Below are 17,998 nucleotides of genomic sequence, written 5' to 3'. Positions count from 1 at the left end.
GCCTGCTTGGAGCGTGTCACTTGCGGTGGTGGGAAAGTGATGTCCAGGAGGCTGAGAGACGCTTCCCCTCACGTTCTCTCCTGTTTCCTTTTAGAGCAGCTCTGAGGAAAGGTCTGTCTTTACCCTGAGAATATGTTTGTTTATTCGCTCTCAGCAGTCATAGCGTTTAGAGTCAGCCTCATTCTAAGTTCAGAATACAGGGTGTTCTTCTAGAAAACAAGAATGTCCAGGTGTAGATACAGGAAGTCCCTGGAGAGCAAGGATTGCCTTCCTTAACCCTGAGTAACTGATCTGCCTACACCTGAGGCAGAACTCAGGCCTGTCCCTGGATCTTTCTGTTTTGCGTAGCACCTTACTACGTACTAACTCTGTCGCACCCTCTGGCCTGGCTGCCCTTTCCCTGCAATAGAGGCATAAACAACTTTTGAGCATGTACCAAGGGGGTTGGGTCCTGGGGCCCCTGGAGGTGATTTCTTTCTGAAGGAGAACGGGAATGGCGATCAATGATTCACATCTGTGATTATGGAAACAAGATGCTAGAAGTTGTAGGTGATTTATAAAACCATCAGAAGCAGTCATGACGGGCCTCTTAAGCCTGTGATTTTAGACAGTCATGTGTAGAAACCTTTTTAAAAGGTAGGAGGATATCTGTAACCTACAACAATAGGTCAAGTACTACAAATGCCCTCGACTGTTATGGGTTTAATTATGTCACCCCCGAATTCATATACTGAAGTCCTAACCCCCGGCACCTGAGAATGTGACTTTATGTAGAAATAGCGTCATCACAGATGGAATCAGTTCAGATGAGGTCATGCTGGAGGAGGCGGCCCTAATCCAGTGTGACTGGTGTCCTTGTAAGAGGGGAGATTTGGACCCAGACGCACCGAAGGGGAGAAGACCAGGTGAAGGTGAAGGCAGAGACCGGGTGATGCTCATACAAGCCAAAGAACATCAGAGGTGGCCAGCAACCCACCGGGGGCTGGGGGATAGGCAGCGAACAGATCCTCCCTCACAGCCTTAGGAGGAGCAGCTCTGCCCACGCCTGATCTCAGCCTTCCAGCCTCCAGAACTGCGAGACGATGCACCTCCATCATGTTAAGCCTCTCTGTCCATGGTACAGTGTTGTGGCAGCCCCAGGAAACGAAGGCCCTGACCAGGGGGCCCCTGACCGAGAGAAGGAGGTTTCAAGAAAGATGAAGGCCTGGCCGTCGGACACACACGGGACCAGGCCTGGCTGCTGGGCAGCTCGGGATGCCACGAGGCAGCTCACTGCACCCACAGGGAAGACTAGGCAAGAAGGGCGACGCCGAAACGACAGGGGCCGATGCCGGCAGCACGGTGGTGAGGGACCCCGTGGCTGAGGAGCCAGTGCCAGGCTGCAGCTGGACAGTTTCATACCCCACGTCTGTCTCCTCTGGGGCTGGACAGAGAGCCCCACGCCCCGGCATCTGGGCTTACGCCTCGGTCTGTGTGGATACAAGGTCGCCAGCGCCCCAGGCTGAGCCCCTGCCACGGCATCGTGCCAGGGCCACGTCATAAAACCTACACTGTCCCATGAGCACTGGCTTCCCCGTATTTCTAAAGCAGCTCCATGTTCCTCGGGTTTAGCTGAAATTCTTCGTTCTCAAAGGCCTGAGAACTCATTTGCTGTTAGCAGCGGTGCCGGCAGGACAGCCAGGAGCTTGATTAAATGGCTTTAGGAAAACCATACATCAGTATGTTCTGTGTTTATGTAGCTATCTGTCAATGTATCAAAGGAAAAATAGGTTCTCTCTTAGTGGGGAAGGAGGTAGTTGTGGAAAAGAGGCTATTTCTATAAAAACAAGTGAAGGGTGGGCAGGGCCTGTGCCCATCGGTGTGCAGGCTGCGCCCATCCTGGGGGCCCCAGAAGGAGGGCCTGGGCTGGAAGGCACCACCAAGCCGCTCTCCACTTGCAAGCCTTGCCTCCCAGGCAGGATCCGGCTGGAAAGATCACAATTTTCTAAAGCACACAAAACTGCCATGCGGAGGAGCAGGGACCCTGAGGTGGAACATGTGGCCAGACATTCCAGGAAGGAAAAAAATCATCTATCAGGCAAGAAACAGCCTCAGGAAGAGCCACTCTGGAAACTAGGGCCTTGGGTGACAGGTGCAGAGCCTGTTCTGTAACTAGCCTGACTCCTGTGGGAAAAACCCATTGAAGGAAAGAAAAGCCCTTTCACTTCTTGATCAAAGCGGATCAATTTTGGAAAAAAAATCAAAGCAGGGGTGCAACACCAGGCCCCCCCTGCCTCTCCCGCCACCAAGTCTCAGCTCAGCTGCAGTTATGCCTGGTGCATGTCCTGCTGGGCTCTTTTTGAAATGGCACATGCTTTATTTTCTCAAAAAAGAAAAAAAGGTGGGGGGGATCATATGATATGTGAGGCTCTGAAACACTTTCCAGAAGTCAGAACAACTCGCTGTGTCTGGGGTGATTGTAAAGAGGCTAAAGGGATCTAAGCGGGGAGAGAGGAGTAGGGAGACTGATGGGTGCGTGGCGGGGGGAGGCGCTAACTGCCCTAATGCTGCCGGGAGCCATGAAGGAGCCTGGAGGGAGGGAGAAGTAGGAGGCCTGTCTGGACTGTTGCGGTGGAAGATGACAGAAGTCAGGTCCGCAGGGGAGGCCTGGCCTTGCAGGTAGCAGAGCCAGCGAGGTTTGAGGGCAGCCCTGAGAGCCTTCACCCGGGACGCTCAGGTCAGTGGGGTGGGCAGGGGGCGGGAAGGTGAGGCAAGGCGTCTTGTTTGTCACCGTCGTCCTGGTGAACGGAGGACAGAGCTCAGAAAGAGGGAATGAAGAGCCGAGGCCAGAATCACATCATAGGAGCCGATCACCCAGACGTGAGTGATGCTCAGCGCCTGCTTGCGCCCCAGCCCCTCCCATGTGGCTCCCTAGCTCTGCTCTGGGGCAGCGAGTGGCTCCCAAACTGTATCCCTGGCACAGACAGCTGGCCCCACCCTCTGAGGTTTTGATTCCATGGGTCTGGGCTGGACCTGAGAGTTTGCATTTCCATGGAGTTCCCAGGAGCTGCTTCTGCTGGTGCAGGGACCACACGTGGAGAACCGCTGCGCTGGAGAATTTTTGAACGTTCCTTTCACCCCTGCAGCCACTCACACAGTCACGCACTATGCTGCTGCCGATTTGAAAACAGCTTGACTGAAAGTCAGTGCTTGCCACTGTGGCTTGTATTTGAGAAGCCTGACTTTTCTCTGTCCACAACTTCCTCATCCCATGACCTAATTTCCCCAGGTGACATCATAAGGACCTTCTGATTTTGGTCAATGAGAGCAACCCTGGAGGGGACGGCCTCTTTCTTCAAGGGCCACCTCTCACCCCTGCCAGGGCTCCCCATGGCAAATTCTTGTCCCTATTTTAAAGTCAGTCCATTCCAAACATCCATCCACACTACCCAGATGTCTTCATGGAATGCAGTAAATAACACACTTCATCTTATTAATGTAGCTTCGATCTTACTAACCAACCTGCAAAGAAGGTGTTAGCATTTCTAGATGAAGAGATGGAAGGCCAGTGGTTGAGTGTTTTGACCAGAGCCTCATGGCTGGGAAGATTGTCTCCAAGCTGATTCCAAAGTCCCATGTCCTTCCATCTACCAACTGCAGGGGTAATATTGTGAGAGGAGTTCTCACCTTAACTCAGAAGCTACTTCTGCTGAGAGTGAGGCTAAGTGTATTCTAGCAGGAGCATTGTGTCCCCTGGGGTCTCCTGTGACCGACTTTGTGAGGCATATGCACAGCCTAAAAGAGCCATCATCGAGGAAACTCGTTTTACTCCCGGTTTATGAAACCGTTTTCAGACCCCCTTAGTCCTGGGGTAGCCACGCTGTAAGGCAGCATCCCCACTTTAGAGATGGGTTATGACGAGTCAGAAACCTGCAGAAGGCAGCTGAGCAAGTACAGATCCTGCCAAATCCCATCAGAAAGGCAGGTGCCGAGTATGGACTCCTAAGCCCTCGGATAGAAAATGTAGCTCAGGAAAACAAGTGATAAAAGGACATGTTGCTGACAAATAAAACTTGCTAGGAGATGTGAGTCTTATGATCTATGTAAATAGAGATGAAACCTCCATCTACAGAGCTTGAGGCAAACCCACGTGAATTAGTCTCCTATGGCTGCTGTAACACATCACCACAAACACAGTGGCTTAAAACAACACAGAATTATCGTCTTAAAGCTCTGGAGGTCAGAAGCCTGACATGGGCTTCACTGGGGCAAAAGCAAGGTGTTGGCAGGGCTGGTTCCTTCTGGAGGCTCAAGGGACAGAATCCATTTCCTTGTCCTTTCAGCTTCTAGAGGTCACCACATACCTTGGATCGTGGTGGCCTTCTAGCAATTGCTGTCACCCCAACTTCTGCTTCTGTCTTCATAGCTCCTCCTTTGACTCTTTCAAAGACACTTTTGATGGTGCTGAGGCCACCCAGATAATCCAGGATAAATGCCCCATCTCAGGGTCCTTGAATGAATCACACCTACAAAGTCCTTTTGCCGTGGAGGGTAACATACCCACAAGCCCTGGGGATTGGGACACGGACATCTTTGGGGGACCACTGTTCTGCCACCCACACCATGCGACTGAAGAAATGTCATCCCCAACACACGATGCAGTACTTAAATCTTTCCCTCAATTTCCCTCCCGGCGATGATAGGGAATACTTTTCTCTCTGCATGCAGGCATGAGCTTCTCTGTTAGATCCAGCAAAGATGCCTCTTCCTTCCCTTCCCAAGTCTAAATCCTAGAAAAGCACTCTTTACGCCCATCATGTTGCTGAGGGAGTTATCAGTTTCTAGGTAATAAAACATTAAAGTTAGGGTTTCTATCCCTAAATTGTTCAAAATATGAAATGTGCTTCGTTAAGTAGTAGGAAATAGTCACCTTAATGGAGAGATTCCATCAACTACTGGAAAGCAATAGTGTGTCTTTCTTGGTTTTTCCTGCTGTCCTCAGAAGTCAGTAATCATAGAGGTTTATAATGTACACTTATTTTACTAAATTCTTTAACCAAAAGAGAGACAAAAGCACTGCTAGGCTTAGAATAACAGTAAGAGCCAGCATTGATTCCATGCTTACTATATGCCGGGACTGGCTAAGCTGTTTTACTCTGACCCAGTAGTTAAAACCAAGTGACCCATGAAAGATGCTAGAAACATCGGACCACTCAAATATGCCGATCAGATTTACTATCAGGATATCAACAATAGACCCAACTCTACCAAAGTAAACAGAATCTTGTGACACTTGAAATTTGAGTTCAGACTTAAGGCTCGACGTAACCCCCCTTCCACACTTAGCTTCCTCAGACAGCAATCCTGAGAGGACACGGGTGTATTAAGAAATGCTGACTGCAGTATTACATCCAGTAAGTAGCTCTGAATTCTATAAAAGAAGAGCTTAGCAACCTCTGCCCCACGGCAATAAAAGTGGTTCTTTGGAACACACAGCTTTCAGAAAAGAAAAAACTTCCCGAGTGATGAGTGGGTACTAAATCTCAGATTTTCACTTGGAGTTCAGGAATTTCATTTTCCATCATGTAGTTCTGGGTGCAACGGTTGCTGTAATAAGGTTTAAGATCTCTTTGCTGTAACCCTATTCATGTCTGAACTAAACAAAACCTTTGCCATTATTATTTAGCAAATAATTGGTGCTAAATAATATTTAGCCAAAAAATCACAGGTGCTACCTTGGCCAGGTGAAGTCTTTCCCTGCAAACCAGAATTCTGAGAGACATGTGGAAGAGATGATTGCAGCAAAGCTCCAGGCTGTCTCTGTTGAGTCTGGATTTTCATACCCTCCTCCTGCTTTTCTCTAGAAGGCCCATTGCAAGAACCAACCTGAGCTGTTGTGTGGACGACACTCATTGCTTTGTCTGGTCTTTGGGAGACAGTGGTAAGGCTACATTATCTGAAGTCGAAGTAGGCGGAGCGTCGTATGGTCCTGCTAGATCCTCAAGAAGACAGAGCAAAGAAACAGGCTTCGAATACTGCCAACAGGCTGGTCCTGTAGAACTTTGCAAAAGCGCCTTCCTGGCAGGTCCTTTTATTTCACAGCAGAGTGGCCGTCTCCCCACTCTGGTGATGAAACACGGCAACATGTAGTCTGGTGATGAAACGTGGCTTGTTTGTCCATGATGGGCCCAGCAGGAAACCGATGGCATTCTCAAAATAGGGGTGTTTATTCACAGAAAGACATTTAGATGGGTGGGGGGCAGGGCACCATAAGTGATGGTGCAGGTACCCGGAGTATTGGCCTTACTGTTAACACCTGTAGGAAGTGGAAAAAACCGGGATGGAAACCTGGAAGGAGAGTCGTGTGGAGAGAGAGAGGGCCGACCTCGGAGGCACAGTGGCTGACACTTGAGGGTTCAGCCATCTGAGGTGGCCTGGGCAAAGCCTCAGGGAGAGGAACACCCTGACCCTCTGACCTCCTGCTACGGCTCCCCATTGGCCAAACTCTATGGGGATTGGGAAGACATGGGGACACTGATGAAGCCACCAGGTCAGCCTCACCAACAGAAGGAGGCTAGCGGGGCAAATGGAACTGCTAAGTGGCAGAGCCAGGATCTGAACATGGTACTTGATGACTGATGTGGCTGGATCTTTGGAATATGTATTCATTCAACAAACATTTAATTTCCACTCTGAAAAGCACCGTGTGAGGGGCTGAGGATTCTGATGTGGTAGCATCTCCCACTGAAGGACCCATTGAGCCCTGGTCTGGGGCTTCCCATGTGGAACTCTTACAGTCATCCTAGAAGGTGGGTGACGTTATCTTCATCTGATAGGCAGGCTGTCCACAGGGGAGGTGGGCTTGCCCAGGGTCACGGGGGGTCAGGACTGAGATCCCATTACCCATCTGACCCCATGCCTGCATTCTTCACATGTTGCCCCTGAGAGCAGCCCCTTCCCACAAGGAAGTCTAACTGGGGAGAAAACCAGTCTGTTAGTGGTGAAGAATCTCCTTCCAGAATTTTAATATTTCCCACCTTAGGACAAGGACTAAAATAGCATCACTGCTCTTAAATGATGAGGCAAGAATTGGAGACTGTCTGGTGTGGGGTGTGAGGCCGTGCTGAGCTGGGGAAGTGCAGATACCCACAGCCCAGCATGAGCGGCTTCAGGAAGGAAGACCCCGGCCCACGAGATGAAGGGGGCCCTGGAGGACCACGCGGTCCAGGCCCAGAAGGGAGTTCCTCAGGCAGAGCTGCAGTTTGTTTCTTGTGGGATGGGGCCCTGGACTTGCACATACTGAAAACACAAGGTGGCAGGTCCGAGAGGAAAGGCCCAGAACGGGGAAGGTGCAAGAGCTGGCGCTGGGGGCCGTGGTGGAGACGCCAGCGTGCCGTCCGGCTTCAGTGTCCGGTTCCCTCCCACGCCCCGCCCCCGCCCCTGGGGCACAGGGCACAGGCGGGTCTCTCTGGTGCTCGGGGACAGGGCAGGGATAAAACTTACTTACGTAGATCTGTCAGGCGACTCGACCTCACAGTCTGCGTGTGATTCTCCGAGTGTGGTCCCTGGACCAGCAGCACCGACATCCCCTTGGAACTTGTTAGAAATGCAAGCTCGAGGGACCACGCCAGGCCTACAGGGACAGCAGCTCTGGGCGTGGGGGCCAGAAGCCTGCTCCCCCCCAGCCCTGGGGGTGCCTCTGAGGCAGCCTCCGGTCTGAGAACCATTGCTGTGGTGTCACGGATCCAGAGCCCCGCGGGGGACTCGAAGGTCGTCAGTGCGGCCGGAGGAGGGGCCGCGGGGAGCGGTGGGCGCTGGGACCGCCTGTGACAGACCCTGATTGGCGCGGGCCAGGCTGTCGGTATCGGCAGTGGCGCAGGTGAGACTACAGGCCGCTCCGGCTGGAACTCAGCGGAGACAGAAAAGCAGCGGCTGGAACAGAGGGGATCAAGGGGACAGCTAGGACTTCGAAGGTGGTCAGCGGCACCCAGTTTTTACCAACTCACTTGGATTCTCACCCATTTTCTTCCTGTTCTAATTCACTTTTCTGACGCAAAGACACCGGGGACGTGGGGAGGTCAGAGGAGGCTTCGCGAAGGGAAGGGGCACGTTAAAAGGAGGCTTCCCGGCAGAGGGGTCGCTGTCTCGTTGAGGACTTTAGGTGGGCGCGCGTGGCGTGTCCCGGGAGCCTTGTGTGCCGGGGCCGGGCGGGAGGAAGGGCGGCCCGGGGAACAGGACGGGCGTGGGACCTCACTGTGTAGCAGGCACTCTTAAGCGTTTTCTGTTTAACCCCCATCCAAACCCTCTGACCTTGTGAGATGGTGAAGTTTGGATTCCATCCCGTGGGCATTGGGCAGCCTTTTTAAGTCTTTTAAGGAGGAAGTGGTTTCGGCAGATTTTCGGAGCCTCTGGCTCTCCATCCTGACCACACACGCGAGTTGCCCGAGCAGGTGATTGAAAGAAAATGCAGCCACCAGCCCAGCCCGACTCGGAGGAGCGGCCCAGGCCTGGGACTGGGATGGTGGGCAGGGCCGGAGGGTCTGGACAACACACCCGACGGCCTGACCAACACGGAGGGTCTGAGATTAACTCAGCCGAAAGCATTTTAAGTACTTGACTCTAACGGCGGCATTTTGTTTTCTTTCAGGAACGTTCTCACGGCCGGTGAGTATCCTTTCTACTTCTCCACGTAGCTTCATGATGTAAACTTTACAACCTGTTTTGCCCGTAAATGTTCACAGCTGTGCTTCATTTGCTTAACAAATGCACCTCATGCATCTCACACCAATGAAGGGACCCTCCTGAGTTCCGGTGTGACATTTCTTCTCTTTAGGAAATGCTCTGTACAGGCCTACCTCGTTTTATTGTGCTTCCCAGAGACTGTGTTTCTGTACAGATTGAAGGTTTGTGGCAACCCTGTGTTGTCAGATGATGGTTAGCATTTTTCAGCAACAAAGCATTCGTAACTTAAGGTATGTACCTTATTTTTTTAGGCATAAGGCTATTGCACACTTAACAGACCACAGTACAGTGTAAACATAACTTTCATATGCACTGGGAAACCCAAAACTTTGTATGACTTGTTTTATTGCAATTATTGCTTTATTGCGATGGTCTGGAACCAAACCCACAATATCTCTGAGGTCTGCCTGTCTAGCTTTTCTCAGACTAACAGTAAAACTATAAAACAAGAAAATCTTCATTTCATTGTTGTCTCTATGTAGAGTGTAAGGGAATGAAACTTTTTAATTCTTGATTCCACCTCTGGAGTGCCTTTGATAAGTTACTAAACACGCATCCGCTACTTTCCATGCCGTTAGCCCTCACTGGCGAATATGGACCAGTGAGGAGCTTGTTTCAAACGCAGACTGTTTCTCTTTGTCAGAGCTGCTTTGGTTATCCCGTGAGCATCTTCTTCATCGTGATCAATGAGTTCTGTGAAAGATTTTCCTACTATGGAATGAGAGGTAACTCTTCAACACTCTCCCCACCCCCCGTCAGTGAAGAGCTTGAGTTACTGTAGCCACTGCTAACTTTGTTGCCCTCTCGTCCTCCACCACCCTCGGCAAAAAGCAATCCTGATTCTGTACTTTCAAAGTTTCCTCCACTGGAACGACAATCTGAGCACCGCCATCTATCACACGTTTGTGGCTCTGTGCTACCTGACGCCCATTCTCGGAGCTCTCATTGCCGACTCCTGGCTGGGGAAGTTCAAGTGAGTCGTGGCAGGTTTCTTGTTAACGAGCAAGCCAACAAGTAATGATAAGCTTTGGGGTTTCGGAGGGTGGGCTAGGGGAACGAAGAATCAGGGAACGTAAAACTCTTAGGAGAGAGTCCCAGGCCCTGTTTCTACTCATCCTCATATAGTCAGAAGTCAGCACAGTGCCTGGCATTCGGCAGGGTGAATGCAAGTAGCATCGGTAGGATTTTTTTTCCTCCTCTAAACACTTATAACATCTTTGTCGCATCTTGAAATAGTAGGAGGGATAGCGTCTGTTGTTAATGACGCGTAAGAAATTAAGGGCTGGGAGAACAAAAAAGCTCCCTCAAAACAACCCAGCTGCTGAAAGGCTCAAACTGCTGGACCACAAGCACGGGGTGCTCAACCAGTCCTGCAGGAAGAGCTCCAAGAGTGCGCTCGATGCGGGGGCAGGGGGCGGGTCGTTGGGACATTTCCTTGGACTTAACACAGAAGGAAGTAAAGGCTCTTCCAGGTCAAATGCATGACACGGGCAGAGGCAGGAATATTCACTATCTCAAAATTACTCAATATAATTCAAAAATAACCAATGGACCACTCCTGCCCGAATATTGTTACCAGGTGCAAGATAAATATCTCTGACTATTTAAAGATACAGGTCATCATTTCAGTAGCTAGGTAACAATAGACACTGAGTCTTTCAAATAGTTGAAAGAAAGAACAGATCTTCTGCCTCCCCAGGTTCTCGCAGCCAAAACTTCGCTCAGTGCTTACATGCTGAGGAACAAATTCTTCAGCAGGCTCTGCCTTGCAAAGGTTTATCAGGTAATTGTCCCAGTTTGAGAAACAAGGAGAATCGTGACTGGGCTTTTGAAAGTTGGAAGCAGAGGCCTTTTCGCGCTGGCGTAGGAAGTGTATGGCTCTTGTACAATTAACTTGGATTCTCTTGACCTCTTTTAACACAGGACAATTGTGTCGCTGTCCATTGTCTACACCATTGGACAAGTAGTCATTGCAGTGAGCTCAATTAATGACCTCGTGGACTTCAACCATGATGGAAACCCTGACAATATTTCTGTGCACGTGTGAGTTGATGTTAACTGCGGCCCTACCCCATCCTCTCACTAGTTGCTTGTTTGGTGCTGTAATTTAAAAAAAAAATTTTTTTATTGAAGCATAGTTGATTTACAATGTGTTAGTTTCTGATGTGCAGCAAAGTGACTCAGTTATACATTTATATATTCTTTTTCATATTCTTTTCCATTATGGTTTATTACAAGATATTGAATATAGTTCTCTGTGCTGTACAGTAGGACCTTGTTGTTTATCTTTTTTTTTCTTTTTTTGCGGTACACGGGCCTCTCACTGCTGTGGCCTCTCCGGTTGCGGAGCACAGGCTCCGGACACGCAGCCCCAACGGCCATGGCTCACAGGCCCAGCTGCTCTGCGGCATATGGGGTCTTCCCGGACCGGGGCACAAACCCGTGTCCCCTGCATCGGCAGGCAGACTCTCAACCACTGCGCCACCAGGGAAGCCCTGTTTATCTATTTCATGTATAGTAGTTGGTATCTGCTGATCCCAAACTCCTAATTTATCCCTCCCCCCTTTGGTGCTCTAATTTTTAATCATTTTCCTTGAACCTTCACCATAAGTGTAAGGAAAGCTTTCCACCCTCATCAGTGTAGAGAAAGGTGTTGAATTGACTCAGAGTTGGGTCCTCAGTATGTCACCATCCTAACAGTTGTCTGGAGTCATTGCTCACTTGAAGGCTTGGTGTCTTGGGTGCATCTCCCATGAGGCGTGGTCAGTGCACAGGATGTTTGTATTAATCTCCATCTTCCCTAGAGGGACATGAACTCCCACAGACCTTGATCCTCAATTGCCCCAGGTTTCCTCAAGACTCTGTACCTTTGATTTTCTGTCTTGTACCACATTTCTGCTCATTTTTCGGTAACTCAGTTTCATAAATATTTTTTCTAGCCCTATGTTCTGCTTTCTTGATGAACAGTGTTATTGACAACTGCTCCTCTGTGAGATGAATTTCCCTTCATGGCAGTCTGGCCTAGCAGACAAGTTGTAAAGATTTATTTCGTTTTCTGTTCTTTTGTTTCGATTCCTCGATCTATGAGTAAACCATCTAATGGGTTGGGAAAGTATTATTGAAATTCAAATTAGTATCTGCAGTATCTGTGTTTCTGGTTTGTTAGTCAATCAGATTGCCACCCAGGCTAGGTCCCTGGATGTGAACCCGTGGTGTCCCCAGGGAGCTGTGTAGGTGGAGGGGAGTGGGTATAAGCAGGGTATAATCCACAGCTCAGATTACCAGGATCTCTGAGTCCCACAGAGGAGCTGTAGGACCCAGGCCAACTTACCTCCTCCACACCTCAGTTTTCTAATCAACAATATCAATTAAGAACATGGAGTTCGGAGCCAGGCCATATGGGTTCAGGTTCTGCCTGTGCCTCTGACTAGTGTTGATCTTCAGCAAGATTCTTAACCTCTGTGCCCAGTTGTCCTTATTTGTAATAGTACCTGCCTGTGCGTTAATCCAGGTAGAACACCTAGAGCACTGCCTGGCAAGCAGTAGGTACTCAAGAAAGCTTAGTGACTTATTTTATTTCACGGGGTTAGTATTGAAACCTGCCTACAGTCCTCACGAGAGTGCACGGTATATAATATTCAACCGGCCATGTTTTTGTTGTCCTTTAAAATGCTCAGAGTGACACCGCCAAACACAAGTTGTTTTAAGAGGCAAGCAAGATGAAAGAGGTGCTTCTGCCAGTTAGTCTAGGAAGATGGGCATGATTTTTTAAAGAATTCTTTCTATGTGCAGTATCTTCCTTGACTTTATCTGTTTCATAAAATATTTTTTTAGCATTTTAAAACAATATTAGCAATCAAGAAGATATGGAATCAACACTTATAAAACCTGAAATTTGTAGTAACCTATTGTAAATCTAACAAAATGAGGGTTGGTAAATTCTGTGAGTGCTTTTCTTCAATTCAGGAGATAAAACACAGATAACTTGGAAAACACAAAAGTAAATTTAAAAAATTTAAGTTTAGGGCTTCCCTGGTGGCGCAGTGGCTGAGAGTCCGCCTGCCGATGCAGGGGACACGGGTTCGTGCCCCGGTCCGGGAAGATCCCACATGCCGCGGAGCGGCTGGGTCCATGAGCCATGGCCGCTGAGCCTGCGCGTCTGGAGCCTGTGCTCCACACAGGAGAGGCCACAACAGTGAGAGGCCCGTGTACCGCAAAAAAAAAAACAAAAAAAACAAAAAACCCCCAGCTCTTTAATCCCTTTTATTATTATAAATAATCTCTTTTTTATTATAAAAAGTTATAGTAATAAACATTTTGCTCTGCTTTTTTCAGTCTTCTGTACTTTGTGAACAAGTTAAGATCCTACTACATAACCTGCTATTCTGCTTTGCAATTAAATCATGTTTTCTAATGTCTTTTAATGACTATTATTAGTCTGTTATGACTGTACCAGAGACAATGCTTAAAATTTCACTTACCCATTCTTTTGCTAAAAATCATAAGGCTACAAAAGAACTCCATACCTAAATCTTTGTTCCGAATTCAAGCCATTTCTTTAAATTTTCTAGATGGTAAATTATTAGATAAAAGTATGAATTTGAAGACCCTTGAGTTCAAGTTTCATTCAACTGTCAAGACTGCATTTCTTGAATTATCTTCTGATACAGGTTGAATCCCTTCTCTGTGTGCCTGGTCCTCTTAGGGAAATTAGGGGAAAGAGAGGCCGATGATTTTAAGGATCTCACATTTCAGCAATACCCATCTCTTTCCCTAGGGCACTGTCCATGGTTGGCCTGGCCCTGATAGCTCTGGGTACCGGAGGGATAAAGCCTTGTGTGTCTGCATTTGGTGGAGATCAGTTTGAAAAGGGCCAGGTGAGAGCATGCGTCACCACAGAAACCATGTAAGTGATTATAAACACTGAGGAATCAAATTCCATGGTCAAAGTGTATTCTCCATTGGAGGCTGTTCGAGTACACATGAAAGTAAGACACTGACCAAAGCTAAGTTCAAAGTCAAGTCAGATCATCGGCTACAGTTGATCCGTTACTGTATTGCCAAAATCACCCTACCTTATCCTTTTTTATTACAGGAAAAACAAAGAAACAGATTTTTTTCCATCTTTTATTTGGCCATTAATGCTGGAAGTTTGCTGTCTACTATCATCACTCCCATGCTCAGAGGTAAAAAATATCTGAAGTGGACCTTGGTTTTTCTTTTTTTAATTGTGAAGAGAAGTCAGGTGAAAAGGTTGAGTCCTTGTTGGTTTGTCCTGTCCCACAATTCTCCCACGATGCCTCAGCTGTCACATACATCCTAGAGGATACAGTGAAATCTGGAATGCCAGCTACTTTTCTTTCAAGATTTAACTGCTAATCTTATTTGAATCCCTTATCCCAGTGACCCCTGAAGAAGTTAAACCGTCCTTAGCATAGCAATCGATTTTTCTAACTTATTATTAATGCAAAGTCCTTACTCATGGTAAGAGATAAGACAAGAGAGGCTGTTTGGAAACCACAGCGGGTGGGCCATAGTTGACATTTTTGCCTTCAAGCTTTGCTCCCCAGTGACGTTCAGCGAGCCAGGAAGAATTTAGCAGGCAAGGTTTTATTCTTTGCTTTCCCATCATCTCAGATATTTCTAAAAGAACTGCCCCCAAGGAAGAGAATGGGGCAGCGTCTGTCATCAGCTCACAGTTTTGTGCTTGTCAGCACTCCATTGAGGGTTTATGAATTTCCCATATGGAAGGGAATATTTGGGGACAAATTAGACCAAAACAGGACTATGGTGTCCACACCTCGAGTCAGAATAAACTATGAAAGAAGATAATTTATGGAGTTTATGTATTTCTGCCTGTAGTAGCACTTTGAAGATGACACTTAAACCCCATTCCAACTTGCTTTGTATGAAAATGTACTAGCTTTTATTCTTACATTATGTTTTCTCACCCCCTAACCTCCCCCGCCTCCAGGTTCTACTAGAATATGTGTTGTGCATGTTTGAATTAGAAAATGTGTAATAGGATAATTTTTAAGGGAACATCATGGCTCTCATACAGATATAACGTCAGCATGACAGAGATTTTATGTAACTTATTAGTTAATGAGGGAACTGGAAAGCTGCTACAATCAGTTCAAATAAGGATTTGACTAACAGAGATTTAGGTTCTTTACTGGATGGGGGGATTATTTTGCATTGCTGTGAATAGGAATCATTTGTACAGTAACGAGCAGGAAACATTTGTATGACTATAGTTTTCTGCCTAGTTAAGTTCTTTCTCTGCAGAACTGTGAAACAGTTGGTCAAAAACAGAGACAAACCCCTTTAGGATCAGATGATTCCTGGAGGCTCTAGAACTCCATTGAAAGGACTTCCAGTAATTTCTGTTGCCCCTTCCAGAGTCTTAAGTTTTTCCCTACCAACCCTAGGATTTCAGAGCTCAAGTAGATCTTCAGACAGGAGTTAGGAGACTATGGCCCACAGGCCAAATCCAGAGATCTGGACAAGACCATCCATGTGTGTATTGTCTATGGCTGCTTTCACCTACAAAGGCAGGGCTGAGTAGTTAGGACAGGTCCACAGCCTAAAAGATTTACTATCTGGCTGTTCACAAAAAAGTTTATTGACCCCTACCCTGGGTCATCTAATGGTTTTCTAATTGGCATGAATTCAGGGACATATAATCCTGATTTTCCAGGGCCCTTTGATTTTACTTTCTGAGTCCCACTTTCTTCATATTATTGTGTCTAGGTCATTTTCGTCTCTCCCAGTAAGTCAGTCCACAGAACATAAGGATTCCCACTGATTTTGGCTTAGCTGGTATCAGACGTCTATTTAGTGGCTAAGGTTAGAACCCACCTCCATCTCCTGCTCTTTCTACTGCAAAGCCGTTTGCTCAGCCTTGTAGTAGACATCGGTCTACTGCAATGACCGTCTACTTGCAATGACATCAGTAAGGCAAATGGATAAGTCTAGAACATTAAGTGAAAACAATATGTAAGAACCAGTTAGGGATTTACAAAACCGGGAAATAGATGAGTATTACCATTGCCATAATGAATTTTAATCTTGTCATTTCTCCCCAGTTCAAGAATGTGGAATTCACAGTAAAAAAGCTTGTTACCCATTGGCGTTCGGGGTTCCTGCTGCCCTTATGGCTGTATCTCTGAGTAAGTAGAAATCAGTTGAATTACTACAGTCCTGTGATCAGGTCAGGCCTTCATATTAATTGTTGTGACCAGTTTTTAAAAGTTCATGTAACAAATTGTAATAGTAAGTAATACAAAGAATTGCTATCCCATGTTAAACATACTCTGAGAATTCAAAGAAAGTAGAGTTGGCGTATTGTTTCAGAAAAAGTAGGATCAAAAAAGAGTCCAGAGGAAAGGGGATCAACTGAGTTGGACATTTAAAGGTTTGAAACTATTTAGGCAGATTAAGAAGAAGGTGATAGAATCTGCTAGACTAGGTGAAACCATGGCTGAAAGCTTTTGTTATCAACATGTGCGCATCTACAACTTGCCTGAAGACATGGCAACCTGGTCCAATTGTCACTTAAATATTTCCAGTGAACATCTAGTTTTCCATAATGTATCATCTCTAAATGTTTCTACAAGACTGTCTTCCCTCTGGGAGGAATATATGTGTATAGTCATTTGCACATAAGTTCTTGGCATTGGCTTTTTAGGAGGTCTGAAGAGTTTTCTACAAGGGATAGTCCAGTTTAAAAGATGGTAGGTGTCTTCATTTCCTTGGGCTGCCATGACAAAATGTCACAGACTGAGTAGCTTAAACAACAGAAATTTATTAATTGTCTTACAGTTCTGGAGGCTGGAAGTCCAAGATCAATATGTCAGCAGAGCCATGCTCCCTCTGAAGGCCCTAGGGAAGAATCTCTTCCAGGCTTCCCTGCTACCTCTAATCGTTCCCTGGCTTGTGGCAGTATAACTTCAGTCGGTCCACAGCCTTCCCCCTGTGCGTGCATCTGTGTCCAAATGTCCCCTTTTGATAAGGACACCAGTCATTTTGGAGTAGGACCCACCCTAATGACTTCTCCTTAACTTCATCATCTGCAAAGATTGGATTTTCAAATGAGGTAACATTCTGAGGTCCTGGGGACAGGGACTTCAACATCTTTTGGGGAGAACACAGTTCAATCTACAACAGAAGCAAAAGAAGGAAACAGAACCCAATAACCATCTCAAGCCTTCATAGCATCTCCTCCCTCTCAGATGAGGTAGCAGTCAGCACTATCACGTTCTCTGATTTTTTTTTTAACCAGTTTTTAATAGTATTGAGTATGCCCTTTTTCATCTCTTTTGCTCATGTTGTAGTAATTTAGCTTTATCCTTAAACTTAGGCGAAAGCTCAGGATTCGCCTCCTTTTTAAGATCCATTTTCTTCTGTAATTGTTTAAATATTGCCACTCTCCCCTAGAAGGCTTATATATGCCTTCTCTCCTTCAATTCTGGGTAAAGAGATAGGTTTTCAAAACTATTGTTTTATGCCAGATGCTGTGTTAAATTGGCATCAGGTAAATTCTCTTTTCGTCCCTATGAGTCATCCTTACATCAAAGATTATGCTTTTTCTTATAATGGATTTGAGAAGAGGCCAAATCCTATGCCTTACCATCCTCTCTAGAAGTTCCTATCGGCAACAATCCTATGCTTGAACAAGTTCATTAGTTAATCAGAAGCTTAAAGATTAAAATATTGGTTGACAAAAAGAGGTAAACTCAAATGGAATACTCAACTGGGTATTCCATGTCTGGATTGAGGGAAATTAGCATTGGGTGAGAATACAAGTGAACTCCTCTTCCTTTAACTGTAAAGAACATCTACAATCCAGGCACACACTTGGAGATATGCTTGAGAGTTGGCAAAACTTCATGTCTTCTTAAATTGGGGAAAACAAGTAGAAGTCAAGCAATTCGTCGATGTTTTAAAATTATTGAATTGTGATATTGGATAATCAGAAATCCCAGCATAGAGATTGTGGTTTTCAGAGTTTCTTGCAGAAAGGCTTTTTTTTCCCCCTAAATTATTTTCACAGTATTATGCATTTTATAAGAAGGTCCATGGAAGAATGGCCTCATTGAAAAAGAACCTTTTAACTTTTCGTAAAACTGTAACTGCACATACAATTAATGGTAACTGTTTCTGTACCATGACCACAGAATAAATTCTGCCATATGTGATTAAGTAGAAGTTTCAACAGATTAGTTCCTATTTTTGTCTGAAGATTTTAAAAAAAGAAGAAACTTTCTCTTGCTAT

The 17,998-nt window shown here is 46.5% G+C and overlaps 1 protein-coding gene across 3 annotated transcripts in view; it reads left to right on the top strand.

Moving 5' to 3' along the window:
- The window catches only part of SLC15A1 (solute carrier family 15 member 1), a 71,396-nt gene that overhangs the window by 28,463 nt on the left and 24,935 nt on the right, over positions 1 to 17,998 (top strand). For all 3 annotated transcript variants that reach the window (XM_060129021.1, XM_060129020.1, XM_060129022.1), the window contains exons 2-8: positions 8,627 to 8,643; positions 9,365 to 9,446; positions 9,553 to 9,694; positions 10,645 to 10,764; positions 13,499 to 13,598; positions 13,817 to 13,907; positions 15,810 to 15,893. In XM_060129021.1, coding sequence (XP_059985004.1) covers positions 9,440 to 9,446; positions 9,553 to 9,694; positions 10,645 to 10,764; positions 13,499 to 13,598; positions 13,817 to 13,907; positions 15,810 to 15,893 — 544 coding nt within the window. In that variant the 5' untranslated portion in view covers positions 8,627 to 8,643; positions 9,365 to 9,439. The remainder of the gene's footprint in view (positions 1 to 8,626; positions 8,644 to 9,364; positions 9,447 to 9,552; positions 9,695 to 10,644; positions 10,765 to 13,498; positions 13,599 to 13,816; positions 13,908 to 15,809; positions 15,894 to 17,998) is intronic.

The sequence above is a fragment of the Lagenorhynchus albirostris genome, chromosome 18 (assembly GCF_949774975.1).
Source record: "Lagenorhynchus albirostris chromosome 18, mLagAlb1.1, whole genome shotgun sequence".
NCBI lineage: Eukaryota > Metazoa > Chordata > Mammalia > Artiodactyla > Delphinidae > Lagenorhynchus > Lagenorhynchus albirostris.
This window is presented reverse-complemented; position numbering and strand designations above follow the sequence as displayed.